The following is an 18,538-nucleotide window of genomic DNA, read 5'->3' on the forward strand; positions in this document are numbered from 1 at the left end:
CGGTTCAGCACTCGCACCACATTCCAGCCTGGATATCAAAAGTGATGTTACCGTTAAAAACAGAACCCTCGGAACAAATTCAAAGTCGGAGGTACATCCTTCAAGGTAACCGGAAAGACATTGCCAGAACCGATACGGAATGCGTCCGAATCAAAAATAGTGTCAATGCAATAGCGCAGAGTTTCATTTGGAAGTCAAAATGGTGAAGATTTATTGCAGCCCTGGCAAACCCAAACTTTAAGAGTCCCGGTGTCTGTTTTTGATTTTAGTAGTTTTCCTCCTTGCCAGAACCGCAACTCCCCCACCTCCCGCCTCTCTATGACCCTTCCAGTTCTTTGTCTGTTTGCACTTTTGCTCTGGATTTTCTTTACCCTGGTGTGAGATGAATATCAAAGGCCTGGGCTGTTTGTAGGCCTCCAGCACATAACAACATCTCAATGGTACATTTTTAGAACCTGCGTCACAACATGGCAGCCTATGATTAATGGCAACTACATTGAAAGCAGCAGCCCGTCAACAACGCCCTCCAGCAGCGCTCACAAGAAAAAAAGTACGCAATCCTGCTTTGCAAAGGTTGGCGCTGCCACAGAAGCTGGATTGTGTGGAATAAAACACCCCATCAAACCATTCCTTATCCAAGTACTTTTTACAATCTCCCTGGGATTACATCCCTTTTATCTGTGCATTATATTGCAAATAAGCAATTTTGATAGGACGCACGTGACTGAGAAATGAGTATAGATTTAGCAGTCTGGATTGTCAATGCAGATAAATGGGAGGGCCTTCATGGGAAGGTGGCTATTTGTGGGAGTCCACGTTTTTTAATCCATTGAATTTTGATCTTGCAATGTAGGAATATTAAAGAGCAGGTGCTAATTGGGAGATGCTGAGGGTTTGCAAAAATATAAAGTATTCGGTGAAAATCTAATCCTGGGAAAATACGTGGTACGGAATCGCACTTGGGCTGAAGTTTACAAAGCTCTTCTCAACATATTTTTTCAGAACATTTTTAGCTGGGATTAGAATGGGACCTCTCCAGGAACTGTGATTAATTCAGATAGATGGTTACAAATATTAAGCATGTGAAAAACTGAGATTAAAATAATCTGCGCCCTACACTTCCAAACACTTGTCTGCTTGTTTGAGAGACACGGAGTACTAAACGCGGAAAGTGCAGATTATTCTTTTCATTTCTCAAGCACTCTAAAGCGAGCCTTAGTTTCAAACATCTCCCTGAAGAAAAACCAATTGCTTGCACCGTTCCAGTCACCTTTTGTGTTTTCCAGATAAAGTCATCAATAAGCATTGTGTTTGACTTCTGCGAGTTCAAAAATATTTATGCCCTTTGAAGTGTAGCTAAGCTGGATTTGGGATTTACCTACAGTAGCATTTTAGAAAGAAGGTGATCTGTAAGGCATGAAAACATCTTAACATCTTACTATTAGATGAGAAAGAAGTATTCAAGACATGCTAATATTGCCAGCGGTATTATAATTCAAGCTTCTGCCAATCTTTGCTACTAGTCACTGTCTAAATGATTCACATACTGTACTCCGTGCATTCAAAACCAAGCTAAGGCATTAGCTGTTTTAAATGCACCTCTAAATCTGCAATAAACCAGCCTTTCCTCTAAGAGTGCATATTTATACTTTTATGGTGATCTGCTGCTGAACATTAGGATTAGATTTGCAAGTAATACTGAGAAGATGTAAGACGCAGCCAATTTGGTTTTGCGTTTAGGCTAAACATCTCCCATGTTAATTGGAGAGGCAATAGGTGCTTTCTACAGGGTGTCAGGAACATGCGGCTGGACGTTTTGGGAAAAAGCAAAATGAAAATAATGTCATTGTCTCATAAGCACCCAGTGACACACTGAAATCCTTTGATGCTTCAGCCTTGGAAAAACTACAGTAATGCTTTCTTTCTGACAATGTTAGGTCGATGTTGGCACTCATTTATTTTCAGGCAAACTTAACCTGATGGTTACATAAAGAAATATTGGGCTCAGTGGATTGTACTCACTCTGTGAACAAATCCTCCCAGCCCTACTGTGAGAAAAAGATTAAAAGTGCTGGCATGACAATTTGGCGGAAACGGCAGTCTATCACCACCTGAATATTCACAGAGCTCAAAACAATCGACAAACACTGTTTTCTGTGATGGAGGATGAAGAGGGTTTACACAAGAACATAGGAATTAGGAGCAGGAGTCGGCAAATTATGGCCTTCGAGCCTGCTCCGCCATTCAATCAGATCATGGCTGATCTCTCCCTGGTTTCAAATCCACCTCCCCACCTGTTCCCCATGTCCCTTTTTTATTAGAAATATATCTACCGCTTTCTAAAGGTTGCGTGATTGCCGGTCTTTATTTGCCTCGATAAAATATCGCCCTAAATTCTCTCCCATAATGCTGGCTGATTTCAAACAAGTGTAACTGGATTCAAACCTGGAATTTAGAGAATACATTTGCCTTGCTGTAAAGAAAAGTTGTGTTTTATACCCCGACCTGACCTAAAAAAAAATGTTGGTTATCGCAATCCTGGAGGGGTTAATATCTCCATCTCATAGCTTCATTGGCTCATGTGAGAAAGCAGGACAAAGACAACAGATGGCAGACAGTGTTGACTTCTGTCCTTTCCATTCTACAGAAAAGGCTGCGGAGAACCTTGTTTGATAAAAGCAGAGGATTTGGTGGCCTTTGCCATAATTATCTGATAGCTCTGTGACTGATGAGCTCTGGAACATTTCGTTTTCTATGGGCGCAGTCTGTGACAAGTGAACTGTCCTCCAGGTTGCTATGGGTGACCAAAGTGCTGACATCGAGTCCCTACAGCAAACAAGCACATGACAAATGAGGCTAGGAGTCTCAGTCAGTTTTGAATCTCAGTAACCCCCCACCAACACCAATCCCATTAGATAAAAAAAAAGATTCTCCAAAGGACCAGAAGGGGTTAAACCGAATTAATTCAAAATTGGAAAAAATATTGGAATTTGTATTAAAAATACACATTAAGAATAACTCAAAATACTACCGCTTTTTAAGATCTGGCTCAGAAGGTAAGATCCAGTCTTGTTTTGATGTATTATTTTCCTTCACTGAAGGGCTGATGACAGTGCAAAACGTAACTTTGGCAATTCTTAAAAAAAACAATGAACAGATGTGTCTGGCTGCACTGGCCAGCGAAACTCTGCCAACTGAGCTGCAGTGCATTCTACTGCAACAAGGCTGAATGTAATCGAGGCCCTACAGAACTTACTGCTGGAAAAACAAGGGCAGTGTCTCAAACAGGGTGCGCTCGCACCCAGGTCCACACTATAGTGGGTGGACTAGCCTTTGTGTTGAGCAAACATCCTCTCCTACGATGAGATTGCCCGTAGCCATGTGTAACATGGTTTACTGTTAGCCTAACAGCTCAAAGGCCATGTGTGTTGTCTCAAACTTAATGATAATTCTCATCACCTGAGTGTTGCCATGGTGATAGAAACAAAATTTTGCCGATGACCAAAATTTGTCACAATTTATAAATTCAAGAAACGTCAATTATTTTTCTCTTTTGGAATGACCAACTTTGCATTCTAGCAATCTTCCGGCTCACATCCTCTATGTGCAGGTGAATGAAATGAGCAAATGTATCGTGGCCTTAATATATAAACTTGTGGCTTTGCGGAACGGATTGAGGGTATTTCATTTGAGGAGACTTTCTTAAGAAAAAAAAATCCCAAAAAGGTAATGTTTTTATTCCATCAAAGTCTGTCACATTCTAATGAAGGTCTGAAAGCCTCCACACTGGAATAAAAGCCACCTCAATGTGTTTGTTGTAGCAAAGATAAGGACATCTCTCTGAAAATTGATGGGTACATTTATAGGGGAGGGGGGGGAGGAGGTCTTTGTGCACGAGCACTTCCTGTTTTCATTCTGTGACCAAATATATTCTTTGCAAACCATGCAGGAGAGTCCTTGAGAGGAAAGGCAAAGGAAGCTGAAGGGCTAATTGAATGATCTAAGGGCTTCTCAATATATCTAGTTTAAAGATCCTTCCTCTGCAGTCAATGAAAATCATTGCTGGGTCAGTCCCAGCAAGATATCTTTACATTGGGCTTTGGAGTATTTTTTAAACTCGGTCAAATCAATAGGAGTTTTTGTTTAACTCAATGGTAATGTTGCCGGGCAAAATGGGTAAAGAATGCATCGGCCTCAATGATGCTTAATTCTGCTTTCATTTGCGTGAAACAACTAGAAGGGGAATGTTAGTGTAAAATTCCAGCATCTCCTGCATCTAGCGTTAAAGCATTGCTATGTGATCCAGGCTATTCACACAACGGGGCAAAACCCGCATCTCAAAGTTCGGAAACCTGAATGGTGAGAGATCTGCATGCTTTAAAAAAAACACACCTTCTGCATATCATTACCTCCCCCGCTGCAAAACTAAAAAATCCTCTCCACACACACACACACAGTAACAAAAAAAAACTATTAAAAAAATGAACACCACTAACCCACAACGAGTGGAAACGAGACTTTGCTTTTTTGCCCCCTCTGCCGCATTAAACTAACTGCTGGGAATTACTGTGGCCAGTCTTTGTTGTTTTGTCCTTCCAAGTTGTTCAGAGGAGGTGACAATAGCCCCGGGTTGAGAACATATGTAGAAAGACCCCTGCGGTCGATGAAAAAGTTGCTCCATGCTGCTTGCTTGTTTAAAAAAAAACAACCAATGTTCCTTTCTCCCGACAAAGCTAATGAATGCATGAATGCTAGAATGCAGCATTGACCCATTCAGAGGCAAAGTCTGAGGACCCTCCCTGCAAGAGCACATCCTGCGATGATGAAATACATTTGCTTAACAAATTAAATTAATGAGATAATTCAATTAGTCTTTTTGATGTGAAAAACAATACTGCTTAAGGAAGGGATTACTGTTGTACAAGAGCAGTTTGGCCTTCACAAAGAGGGAAGCGAAAAAAACGCTTTAAAACAATGTTATTAAAAAATGGGAGGACAATGAGGAGAACTTGCATTGAATTCTACAGTGGTTTTAGTTGTAGACTTGCTTGAATTAGCATAGCCAGATGGGAAAATTCTCACATTGCTCCAGTCGCACGGTGGCACAGTGGTTAGCACTGCTGCCTCACGGTGCCAGGGATCCGGGTTCGATACCCGGCCTGGGTCACTGTCTGTGCAGAGTCTGCACGTTCTCCCTGTGTCTGCCTGGGTTTCCTCCAGGTGCTCCGGTTTCCCCCCACAGTCCAAAAGACATGCTGGTTAGGTGCATTGGCCATGCTAAATTCTGCCTCAGTGTACCCGAACAGGAGTGTGACGACTAGGGGATTTTCACAACAACTTATCATAGAATCCCTACAGTGCAGAAGGAGGCCATTCGGCCCATCGCGTCTGGACCGACCACAGTCCCACCTAGGCCTGATTCCCACATATTTAACCTGCTAATCCCCCTGACACCAGGGTCAAATCATTGCAGTGTTAATGTAAGCCTACTTGTGGCACTAATAAATAAACTTTCTAAAGTTAAAGTTTATTTATTAGTCACAAGTAGGCTTACATTAACACTGCAATGAAGTTACTGTGAAAAATCCCCTAGTCGCCACACCCCGGTGCCTGTTCGGGTACACTGAGGGAAAATTTAGCATGGCCAATTCACCTAACCAACCTAACCGTTGGACTGTGGGAGGAAATCGGAGCACCCGGAGGAAACCCACGCAGACATGGGGAGAACGTGCAAACTCCACACAGACAGTGACCTAAGCTGGGAATCGAACTTGGGTCCCTGGCGCTGTGAGGCAGCAGTGCTAGCCACTGTGCCGCCGTACCGCCCCCTTTCAACTTTCGCAGGGGGAAACGCAATCATTTGTCAATAATCTGGGAAATGTCAAGGCTGAGTACAAGATGAGCAAAGTGAAACTTTTGACTTGCATGTGGAAGGAAGGGCTGGTCTGGCTGGGCGCTCCCACCAAGGATTTTACACTAAAACACAACCAGGCCCCTGCAGGACGGGGGAACGAGAACCTCCCAGTTGCTTCTCCAACAAAATTCACTCGACTCCAAATTAAAAGCATTTTACAGGTTACTAAATCTCCAGCTGAGGTGATGTAGCAAAGAACAGCTGTGAAGTAATTTTGATAATGATGAGAATAATAAGCACATGGCAAGGTTCAGGGCTTTTCTGTTGCAGCTTCAGTGCTCCTGAATAGATAAAAGTGATTAAATACTCCTGATTATCCCTGACCAATATGTAATGGATTTACAGCCCTTTCAATTAGTCAGTATTTGCTTAGGACTCATTATTTTGTCTTTGGTTAAGTAATCAGCCTACAGACGCATGTTCTGTCTAATTCCTCTGTGCAAATGGGCACAGGGCACCTGACCTCCAAAAAGGCCATAGCTGTAAGGCAGAATACCCACTGCTTCAACAGAGCAGTGACCATTCTGGTTAATCCTGACCCTGGAGCCACAATCAATACACCTTCATTTACTAATAATGTCTTTACATCAAAGTGACAGTTTAGAAATGGGGATCCAATATTCACCTTTCCTGCGCTATCTTCCTGACTTAGGGTTTAGAAGTCTCGAGCATCAGAAAGGGTCTCGATCGTATTATAACTGTCGCTGAAACTGGAAAGTAATTTTGCCCTTTTTTTAAAAAAGAGTTGTGGCTCAGTCTCGGTTGGTGTGTGTGTTGAAAGGATTGAACTGGCAACCTTGCAGCTGAAGGGGTTGCGGGAAGTAAACAAATCCTCTGAGTTACTTGTTCCCTCCTTTCACAAAGGTCTCCGGAAAGAACAAACATTGGCGAAGGGGAAGGGGCACTGTGCTGATCTCTCCAGTGTTAATAAGGGAAATATCTGTAGGCCTCTCTTCCTCACTCTTTAGAATTGTTGATTAGAGGCAGCTCAGTTTATGTGTATCTGTTTCTCATGTGAGGCCAGGACTCTTCACTCAGGTGACATTATGAATGGATAATGTTATCAATAATTTGCTGAAACCCATCGCGTCTGGACCGACCACAGTCTCACCTAGGCCTGATTCCCACATATTTAACCTGCTAATCCCCCTGACACCAGGGTCAAATCATTGCAGTGTTAATGTAAGCCTACTTGTGGCACTAATAAATAAACTTTCTAAAGTTAAAGTTTATTTATTAGTCACAAGTAGGCTTACATTAACACTGCAATGAAGTTACTGTGAAAAATCCCCTAGTCCCCTAGAAAAATCCCATATCGTGAGAGGGGGCAGTTCCACAGGCTAGTCCCACACTCTTTCTAATCAACTGTGTTAAAGTGTAAAACAGGATAACAAGAGAAGAGTGCAACATAGTTACCTCTTGTTTCATCACTTAGGATTACAGGGCAATTAGTACAAAATACAACGGATTAAGATTTGCATGCAGGACAATTATCAAGGACATAAATGCTTCGGAAAATTTTGATTCAACAATGATGTGCATCAGTGCCATTCTCAGTGAGGGCCTTCCTTGCACAGTGAGATCAGAGCCCGCTTTAACTCCTTGTGAAATGAGCGGGTGGATAAAATGTGTACCAAAGAGATGGTGGTCGCAATATTTACTGGGAAGATGGGTGCAAGCAGGGGAAATCGGGTAGGATGTGCGTCCTGGCCGAGGACACAGAGGTAGACAGATTTCTAATCGACAATATGAGTCCAGGGTTACAGAAGACAGGCAAGAAAATGGCATTAAGGCCACAGTTAGATCCATCATGATCTTATAAAATCATGGAGGGTCACACTCGATGGGCTGAATGGCCTACTCTTGCTCCTATGTCTTCTGATCGTATTAGCATCATATTCTGAGAAATGTAGCAATGGGATCTCATTCTAACTTGCTTTTTCTCCTGCACAGTAGCAGGTTGAATCAATCGGTTTGTTAAGTAGGAGAATCACTGACAGGAAGAGGGGGCCGGGGAGATTCGGGGGTTGCGCCCAGCATTTGAGAGAGAAATGGGCATTTGGAGGGGGTGGCTGAGGGGTGAAGGGAAGCGACTACGAAAGGAAGTTGCTCAAGATCGAGGCGGGGAATGTGGTTTGGGGGGAGGAAGGAGGAGGAGAGAGATAAATGAGTAAGGGGAAAACGAGATACAGGTGCCCGAGGTCAGGGGAGGCCAGGAGAGAGAGACGTTCGGGATTCAAGGGAATGCTGGAGAGCTGTACCTGATGGAAGAAAAGCTATTGGGAAAGGGCAAGGCCAGAGGTCGTGACCTGGAGGGTGAGGGGGTGGGGGGGGGGGGACAGGACAACAACCGTAATTTCAACATAGCATGGATGTCAATGTTTACAGGAAGCTGGGGAGTTGGGAGCTCTGCGATGGAGGACAGGGAGGCTCCACTTGGCAAAGGAGAGGCTGAAGGTTTCCAAGAAAGGCTGGTGGAACCACTCCTGTGCCTCTTGGACCACATGGAGCACTTGAAAAGGCACCTACCTCATCAGCTCCCACTTCCATTCCATTGCTGCCTTTCCCAAGCCACAGGAAATCATAGAAATCCTACAGTGCTGAAGGAGGCCATTCGGCCCATTGAGTCTGCACCGACCACAATCCCACCCAGGCCCTACCCCCATATCCCTACATATTTACCCGCTAATCCCTCTAACCTACGCATCTCAGGACTCCAAGGGGCAATTTTTAGCATGGCCAATCAACCTAACCCGCACATCTTTGGACTGTGAGAGGAAACCGGAGCACCCGGAGGAAACCCACGCAGACACGAGGAAAATATGCAAACTCCACACAGACAGTGACCCAAGCCGGGAATCGAACCCAGGTCTCTGGAGCTGTGAAGCAGCAGTGCTAACCACTGTGCTACCGTGCCGCCCATAGGAACCCAGGCAACAACTGTTACATTTAAATCAACCAATGGCATCGCAGGAGACTGATTTCAATATGTTAATGCCATGTGCTGTGACACCAGTCATGGTAAAAATGGCAGCGAGTGATAAGCTACACATTAAAGACATGATCCCCATTTTAACATGACCCCCATTTTATCCCCATTTATGGGTGACACGGTGGCACAGTGGTTAGCATTGCTGCCTCACCGTGCCAGGCACCCAGATTCCATTCCTGGCTTCGGCCACTGTCTGTGCGGAGTTTGCACATTCTCCCCGTGTCTGCATGGGTTTTCTCCAGGTGCTCCGGTTTTCTCCCACAGTCTGAAAGGCATGCTGGTTAGGTGCATTGGCCGTGCTAAATTCTCCCTCAGTGTACCCGAACAGGTGCCGGGGTGTGGTGACTAGGGGCTTTTCACACTAACTTCATTGCAGTGTTAATGTAAGCCTATCTGTGACACTAATAAATAAGCTTAAAACTTAAACAACACATGAAGTCCTTTTGAAGTGTAAGCATTGCTGTACTTTAGGAAATGTGGCAGCCATTTTGTGCACAGCAAGCTCCCACAAACAACAATGCAATAATGACCAGATAATCTTTATTTTGTGATGTTGATTGGGTGATAAATATTGGACAGGACACAGAGAAAACTCCCCTGCTCTTGTTCGAATTAGCACCATTGGACTGATTACATCCACATGGAAGTGATATGGCCGCACATTAATGTCTCAATCAGAAACCACCATCTCTAACAGTGCAGCACTCGCTCTGTACTGCCCTGGAGCTTGAGTCTGCACTCAACTCTTGGGAGTGGGATTTGAACCCAAGACTCTCTGACTCAGAGGTCAGAGCACTGCCAATTGAGCCACTGCCAATCTGGCCTCCTCCCATTGTTCCTCCACCACCTCACCAGTCACCCTCGGCACTTATCAGAGGGTTGATGCTGGAAGGACGACTGTCCTGAATTAAACCCACTCACAGTTGGCCAGCGGCAGCTGGAGACACAGGAAAGGCCCGATCTCGGGTGAGCCTCCGAGTTGCACGTCATTGGTTAGTTGCCGCAAACCAATTTCCGTCCCAGTTTTATTGTTAAGTTAAACTGGGAATGATGCCACAGTGCAGACCCACCACTGGGGACACTCCTCATGGCCAGGCCCAGATGCTGATCAGCTCTGTCTGAACAGGGAGATGGGCAGTGAATTTGAATAATTAAAAGCTGAATTAGTAATGATTATTCCAGGCCACCACCCCCAACATGTGGGCAAGGTGTTAACTTTTTGGAGGGCCGAAGGGCCTGTTTCCTGTGCTGTACTGTTCTTTGTTCTTAACTTCATGTCAGTAGCCTCCCTGTGGCTGTCTGAGGGGCTACAGGAGCAGAACAATCCCTGTCGCAAAAATGGGCATGGGCAGGGAAGGTGCTGTCCCAAATTCATCCAGATCAGCCTGTCCGCTTGACCCCGCTGATCTGAAATATCTCTATTTACCTCTCCAAAGGGGCTGAGGTGCCCTCTCCTGATCCTTGACCTGCATCAGCAGTGTCCACTTCTCCCGGTGAGATTGCTGAGGTGACAGGACAACAAACCCAGAATCTACATTACCCTCCGGATACTGGAACCTGAAACAAAATCAGAAAAATGCTGGAAAATCTCAGCAGGTCTGGCAGCGTCCGTGGAGAGAGAATAGAGCCAACGTTTCATGTCTTGAGCTCTGAAGAAGCTCTGATGAATGGTCATCCAGACTCAAAACGTCGGCTCCATTCTCTCTCCACAGATGCTGCCAGACCTGTTGAGAGTTTCCAGCATTTTCTGGTTTTGTTCTATGTTCCTCTGATTGGCTGACAGGATCTACAATTCTGCCTGAAGTTCCTGAATTGGATGGCAGTCCTGGAGATGATTAATTAGCAAATCATCTCTGAGAAAGTGTCTAGGACGGTCCTGCTGTCCCTAGTGCTCGTGACCCCCACTTACCCCTCGTATCTGAATACCAGAAATCCAGACCATTGACTTACATAGAAACTAGAAACAGGAGTAGGCCATTCGGCCCTTCAAGCCTGCTCACCATTCATCTTGATCATGGCTGATCATCGAATTCAATATCCTGATTCCCCCTTCCTCCCATAACCCTTGATCTCTTTAGCCCCAAGAGCTATATCTAATTTCTTCTTGAAATCAGACAGTTTTCGCCTCAACTATATTCGATGGGAATGATTTCCACACATTCACCATCCTCTGGGTGACGAAAATTCTCCTCACCTCAGTTCTAAAAGGTTTACCCCATATCTCAAACTATGACCCCTAGTTCTGGACTCCCCCACCATCAGGAACATTCTTTCTGAATCTACCCTGTCTAACCCTGTTAGAATTTTATAAGTTTCTATGAGATCCCCTCTCACTCTTCTAAACTCCAGTGAATATAATCTTAACCAACTTAGTCTCTCCTCATATGACAGATCTGCCATCCCAGGAATCAGCCTGGTAAACCTTCGCTGCACTCCCTCTATAGCAATAACATCCTTCCTCAGATAAGGACACCAAAACTGCACACAATACTCCAGGTGTGGCCTCACCAATGCCCTGTATAATTGCAGCAAAACATCCCTATCCCTATACTCAAATCTTCTCGCTATGAAGGCCAACATACCATTTGCCTTCTTTACAGCCTGCTGTACCTGCACGCTTACTTTAACGTAGAAGATTCTTCTCTCTCCCAATCACCTGCAGAATGTCTTGCTCTACACCCACCTGTCTGCTGTTCCTTTCTACCTTCTCCTTAAGTCACCTCCATCGTGCATTGACACCCAGAATACAAAGGAGAGACAATGCAGGATATGACCCGCAAACCCGTTTCTGCATCCCATTCCGGACTGATTTCTTTCTCATTTCTGATCTTGTAGCTCCTGACTGTAAAACTATAAAATCTCCGACACAAAACACTGACAAATTGCAGCTGGTAGTTAAAGTGAAGGGTTGTTACTAAACAGTTCCATTGGTTGCTAAAACAAGTGCAAGGTTCTGCCTTAATGGGGGAAAGTACAGTGCTCTGTCCACACGGCACCGTCATTAGTGCATGTGCAAACTGTGTCTGGAGACCATTTCAATGAAAGTTTTTTACTTCACACCAACTGTGTAACAGTAAAAATCCTGTCGGAATGGGTTGATGTGGATTTTTATTGCCGTACAGGCATCGTGTGATTGTATTAATTGTATGCACGCCGATACTTGAAGTACCGATTCTAAAATTTAGCACAAATGTATTCCAGGCTGACTGATGCATTGACATATTTCATCTCTTTTCTCTGCTGAGGCAGCAGTTCATTGCTCGAGTTTGGCATCGATGACTGGCGCACCCCCCCCCTCCACCACCGCCCCCCCACTGCCCCCCACCCCCCACCACCCCCACCCCCGCCATCCTCCCGCCGGGTACCTCATCCAAACTGGCTGTTCTTCATGTGTGGGAGGTGGCCATTGTATTAGAGGTTGGGGAAGGGAACTTGGGGATGGTAGGGGGTGGGGGAGAGAGATCGCAGCTGATTCTGTCCTCACTGAATGTCTCCACATGTGCTCCATCCAGCAGGGGTTACTGCATCAGTAATCAGGAGAGGAATCCCTGGCATGTTCCCCCCACTCCCCATGAAAACCTCAGGATGTTGAAGTCAATTGGAGTGCCCTGAACACCAGCCTGCCCAAGATAAAACAAGCTCAGTACAGCCCGCAGGTTTCTCAGTGTCTGAAAGCTCGGTGTCACAAGCACACGGTGCACTATTAACCCTACTCTATTCTTAGAATTCTCCGTCATTCTTTCACAAATCGCACAAGTATTGGTCCATTGATCCTGGATTATTCACTGCAATCGCCTGAATGTTTACGTTGCTTTGTGAGAAATGATCACATTGAAGGCCAGGTCTTACATGTGGGATTCTCTGGCCGCACTTGCCCCGAGACCGGAAAACCCCACCCCAGGTCACCAGACCTTTCCATGGTCCACCCCTCGCCCGCTCCCATTCCCGTGATTGGCAGGATGGCAAATTCGCCCCTACACCTTCAGCTACTCAGCATTAAGAGTCCACAGAGAACACACATTCTATTTAACCTTCCGTTCAACTGGAGAAACTTTTTTTCAAGTTACTGATTCGCTAAAATTTGTTTGTGTGACTGTAGCTTTGCCTAAAGGTTTATCTACCAAGCTACAACACAGCGCGTTTAATTTTGCAGGTGGAAAGTACTCTTGGCAAAGTTTGGTCGCTGTAGGAATGAAAATAATTTTTTTTGATTAAAGGTATTCAGGTGATGACAGGGGCTGCACACTTGAGTGCACATGCTGTTACAGAGGAAGCAGCTGTTTACCAGCTGCAGGACTGGACTCACATACTGTACGAAGCATCTCCCAGCTTAAAGTGTGCACAAAGGCATTACGGCAACTCAACAAATGCCTCTTAGTTTGCATCTACACCTTATCTTCGTGGCTAAACAAATGTGTCAAAAACAAGGGGTTATCAGAAGGGGACAATTTTTAAAATACATAACTGTTAAGTCAGCCATGATCTCAGCACGAAAGGTTTTTTTGGTTAACTCTTTAAGCGCCAGTCGTAAGTACACTTAACAAGGTTTCCAAAACCCATCTTCTAAATCTTTAGGGTTTTTTTGCATATATTAAAACTAAACAGCAAAATACTAAAATACAGGATAAATAACAATACTACTCCTGGCTCACTGGGAACAGTGGCGTTCTGCAGAATACAGATTCCCTAACCTCGCTCGCGGCCGGGATTCTCCAGTCCCGCTGCAGCGAGCAGAGATTTCGCTGAGCGCCAAATCTACGTTCTCGCCGGCAGGGCGTGAACAGCCGGAGAATTCTGACGTTCTTGCAACCTGGGTAAAGGCGTTTCGCTTATTTACACCAATTAATTCTTTCACACGCATTATTGATTCATGTCCTTTTCCCTTCTTGACGAGTGATCAGAGCTGAGCAAGTGGAATGAAGCAATGTGGATATTGAATAAAGCCAGTCTGTTCCTCCTCCACCTGCTTAATACTGTCCCCCCTCAACAATATTTTTGACTGAGGCAATTACATCTCAGCTACAGCGGAAGCTTTAATTTGTGACATAAGACTAGAGTTTGAGACCTGCGATGACGCTTAAGGTTTGACCTTGACTAAAGCTACCCGGAAAGATCTGGCAATTTCTGTAACTGGAATTTCACTTTTCCCAATGTTAATTTGAGTCTGGGACTGAGCCAAGGGGATCTCCAGCAACCGTGATGTCGCCACATCAGTTTTTCGGGGCCAGAGATGTCATTCAGTAGTAGTTATGATAGTACATCATTAAAAAAAACCACTTCCATTTCATTAAGAAAGCATAACTCTCCGGAAGGTTTCAACTGCGATATTACACATAAAAGGGGAAGTTCTTGTCAATTCAGTGATTTCTAAAGTGTGTTGTAAAACACATCCTAAAGCACGGCCTCTCACTCTCTTAAACCTGGGATAAAAATTAAGTCTGAGCTATTAGGTAATATCTGTATAGATGAATGACATAAATCAGTGAAATATCTGTGAGTGTCCTACCACAAGGCTACAGTTAGTAACCCTGTTAAGATATAATGAAATCAACAAAAAAGAAGTTTGTATGAATTAACAAATCTGAATTGAATATTCACATTAAAACTGTACCAATAACCAGCAATGGTTTAAAGACCAATAGATACATGTACACACAGCATGTTGTAGGAGAGTATGCTTTAATTCAGACACATGGGACAGGATTTCCCACTTTAGGAGCAGGACCTCAACGTCAGGGTCAGATGGGGTCCCGACCTAGCACTGTGTTGGCAGCAATAACCTGACATCAATTTTAACCAGACTGACCAATTAGTGGCCAGAGGGCATGCGAGCCATCCAATTAAGGATGGCGGACATGTGCCTGAGGTTGGAGGGCCAATAGGAGGCCCTCCAGTCATGACGCATCACAGCAGCTCCCACCATTCAGGGTGGGAGCTGCCAAACTGCTGATACAGACAGGGAAAGAGTGAGAGAGACAGAGACAGCAAGAGAGAGACTGAGAGAGACAGAGATAGCAAGAGAGACAGACAGAGAGAGAGAGAGACAGCAAGAGAGACACAGAGAGAGAAAGTGAGAGAGACAGCAAGAGAGACACAGAGAGAGAAAGAGAGAGAGACAGCAAGAGAGACACAGCTAGAGAGAGAGAGAAACAGCAAGAGAGACCGACAGAGAGCGAGAGATAGCAAGAGAGACAGAGAGAGAGACAGCAAGAGTGACAAAGAGAGAGAGACAGAGACAGCAAGAGAGACAGAGAGAGAGACAGCAAGAGAGACACAGCAAGAGAGAGAGAGAGAGAAATAGCAAGAGAGACAGACAGAGAGAGAGAGAGAGACAGAGATAGCAAGAGAGACAGAGAGAGAGAGAGAGACAGAGACAGCAAGAGAGACACGCAGAGAGAGAATGAGACAGAGACAGCAAGAGAGCCATATAGGGAGGGAGAGAGACAGGGACAGCAAGAGAGACACAGAGAGAGAGTGAGACAGAGACAGCAAGAGAGACAGAGACAGAGAGAGAGAGAGACAACAAGAGAGACACAGAGAGAGAGAATGAGAGAGCTAGAGACAGCAAGAGAGATACACAGAGTGGGAGAAGCAGAGACAGCAAGAGAGATACACAGAGTGGGAGAAGCAGAGACAGCAAGAGAGACACAGCGAGAGTGAGAGAAACAGAGATAGCAAGAGAGACAGAGAGAGAGAGAGCCAGAGACAGCAAGAGAGACAGAGAGAGAGAGAGACAGCAAGAGAGACAGAGAGAGAGAGAGAGCCAGAGACAGCAAGAGAGACAGAGAGAGAGAGAGCCAGAGACAGCAAGAGAGACACAAAGAGAGACAGAGACAGCAAGAGACTCACAGAGAGAGAAAGGGAGAGAGACAGAGGGAGAGAGTGAGGCAGCAAGAGGGAGAGAGAAAGAAAGAGAGAAGGGTAAAAAATGTAATTGAATAAAAGGCATTGGCTGCCTGGCCATGATGCCGGTGGAGCAATATCTCCACCGAATGGCCAGTGACACGCCACCATGACAGTTTACAGGGTAGCCCCACACACGACGAGTCCAGACCAAAGAAGGATAGCAGATTTCCTTGTCTAAGGGACATGTGTGAACCAAATGTGTTGTTACAACAATCAATGATCAGTGCCAATTTGTTGTAAACAAATTGAATTTAAATTCCACCAGCAGCTTGGGTAGGATTTGAGCCCCTTCAGCATCAGCCTGGGCCTCCGGATTGCTAGTCCAGTACAACACCACGAACCCACCATTTTAAAGTAAGAGATCTCCCTTTTAAGGCAGAGATGAGGAGAATTTATTTTTCTCTCCGAGGGCCATTAGTTGGTGGAATTCTCCACTTCTCACAGGTCATCACCTGTGCCTGGTGAGGCTACGCTGTTGTCTAACCCATCACCTGTCAGACAGTGACCCATTCTCTTCCCAGAGAGCAGTGGAGGCTGGGGCATTGAATTGATTCAAGGCAGAGTTAAGACAGATTTTTGTTAGAATCGAAGGTGATGGGGTGGGGGTGGGGGTGGGGGTGTGTGTGTGTGGTGGGATGGTGGTGGTGCGGGTAAGAAAGTGGAGCTGAGACCACAACCAGATCTAGCATGATCTTACTGAATGGTGGAGCAGGCTCGAGGGACCAGATGGCCTAATCCTTCTCTGATGCCCCATGTCAAAGTTAAAGTTTAAGTTTATCTATTAGTTTCACAAGTAGACTTACATTAACACTGCAATGAAGTTACTGTGAAAATCCCCAAGTCGCCACACTCCGGCGCCTATTCGGGTACACTGAGGGAGAATTTAGCATGGCCAATGCTCCTAACCAGCACGTCTTTCGGACTGTGGGGGGAAACCGGAGCACCCGGAGGAAACCCATGCAGACATGGGGAGAACGTGCAAACTCCACACAGACAGTGACCCAAGCCGGGAATCGAACCCGGGTCCCTGGAGCTGTGAGGCAGCAGCGCTAACCACTGTGCCACCGCGGTTGATGTTTCACAAACATCGATATAGTCAAGCACACCAATATGAGTGGAACACCTAAGCACAATGGAGTGCACTGCTCACAGATTAATGAAACACTTTCTCATGAACTTTGGACACAATCTACATTAACATCAAAGCAGCAATGCTAACCAACACAAGGGGATCTCTTTCCACTGTACGTACCGTGAGGTGCTGGAAGAGCCATGCTCTCATAATATTTGTAGCTACTTTGGGGAAAATGCCTCTCTTTTTCTGTCGCTTCTTATCCTTATCTGGATCGTCGTCATCACCTGTGCCTGGTGAGGCTACGCTGTTGTCTAACCCATCACCTGAGATCGTGGAACAAAGAGAAACAAAAGATTACACATTGTGAGCATTCTGCAAATAACAAACAAGATCAATCAAATTTGATTCGCAGTGATTTGGGATAATGCAAACTGATAAAATCTCTCATTAAAATACTGGATTGTTATGTGAATAATATTTAACTCAAGGCACCATATCCCCCAATCCTGTTTTGATAAACTTCACATGAACACACATGTATCATTAATTCAATTATTGCTGTGCTTTTGACAGAGAGAAGTAGCCTTCTGTCAACCAAATTTATATTCGGTTTAAAAGCTGCAATGATAATTTTGTTTTGATCTTATTTTGCTTGCTAAGTATATGGGATGGCTTACGAGATTTCCGAACTAAACACAGACGGTGACTTAAAAAGAATCTGAACGTTGCGGGGATTTTGCATAAGGTGTAAGTAACTATGGCATGGCTCATTGCACAGAACAGAACACAGTTCATCATCGCACCCCTCCCCCAATGCATTTGCATGGGATGACACCCTCTGTCTCCCTGCATCACTGCTTTCGACTCTTATATTTACAAGAATTAGGTACATATCAAGGCAAGGTGCCTTCTTTAAATCAGGAGTTACCTCCATCCACTCTCACCACTGTTCTGTCTTTCCTTGCATTAATTGTGCATTAGCAAAAATCATTTACTTTTAACAGTCATAGTTATTTTTCTTTACCCTCCGGCAAAAATGCCTTGAAAGCCTGCCCAGAGGGCATCTAAATTATGTATCTAAAAAAACTCTGCACCAAGGCAATCCTGTACGCGTACTTTCTTAAAATTCATACGTGCTTGTCCTCCTGTTTTTGAGAGGCATCAATCAGGCACCTATATATACCATATTTCCCCATTAATATTTGAACCAATAACATTAAAAAGAAAGAAGAAAGAAAAAAGCCAAAGTATAATCAAATGCAAAATAAATGAAGGATACTGAAACAGCATCAGGATTTTTTTTTATTCAACCGGCCATGTTTCTCCCTTGCACATCATTAGCCTAAAGCCACACGAAACAAGAAAACAGAGAAGTGTAGAGTTTATGCTCCCTGCTGTTGTTTAAGAAGCTGAGGTCCTGGCAGAACATCTGGAAATTGCGCTGAGACTGTGGGTTTTGTAATTTAAGAATAGACATTCATTAGCAGTAAATGCCATAAGTCCCATGCTAAGTAAAAACCTTGTTCAGGAAAGCTTAAAACAATAAACTTCGGACTCAGTGTAGCCAGAGCCACAGAGCTTCCTGAGGAATGCTACAAGCGCAGAAGCTAATTCTACTACTGTCTTCTAGTTATATGATTACCAGGGGGTT

General features: G+C 44.8%; 1 protein-coding gene across 8 annotated transcripts in view; it reads right to left on the reverse strand.

The window, feature by feature from the left end:
• The window catches only part of meis2a (Meis homeobox 2a), a 132,902-nt gene that overhangs the window by 57,354 nt on the left and 57,010 nt on the right, over positions 1–18,538 (reverse strand). For all 8 annotated transcript variants that reach the window (XM_078233289.1, XM_078233286.1, XM_078233288.1 and 5 more), the window contains one exon: positions 17,065–17,210. In XM_078233289.1, coding sequence (XP_078089415.1) covers positions 17,065–17,210 — 146 coding nt within the window. The remainder of the gene's footprint in view (positions 1–17,064; positions 17,211–18,538) is intronic.

The sequence above is a fragment of the Mustelus asterias genome, chromosome 18 (genome assembly GCF_964213995.1).
Source record: "Mustelus asterias chromosome 18, sMusAst1.hap1.1, whole genome shotgun sequence".
Taxonomy (NCBI): Eukaryota; Metazoa; Chordata; class Chondrichthyes; order Carcharhiniformes; family Triakidae; genus Mustelus; species Mustelus asterias.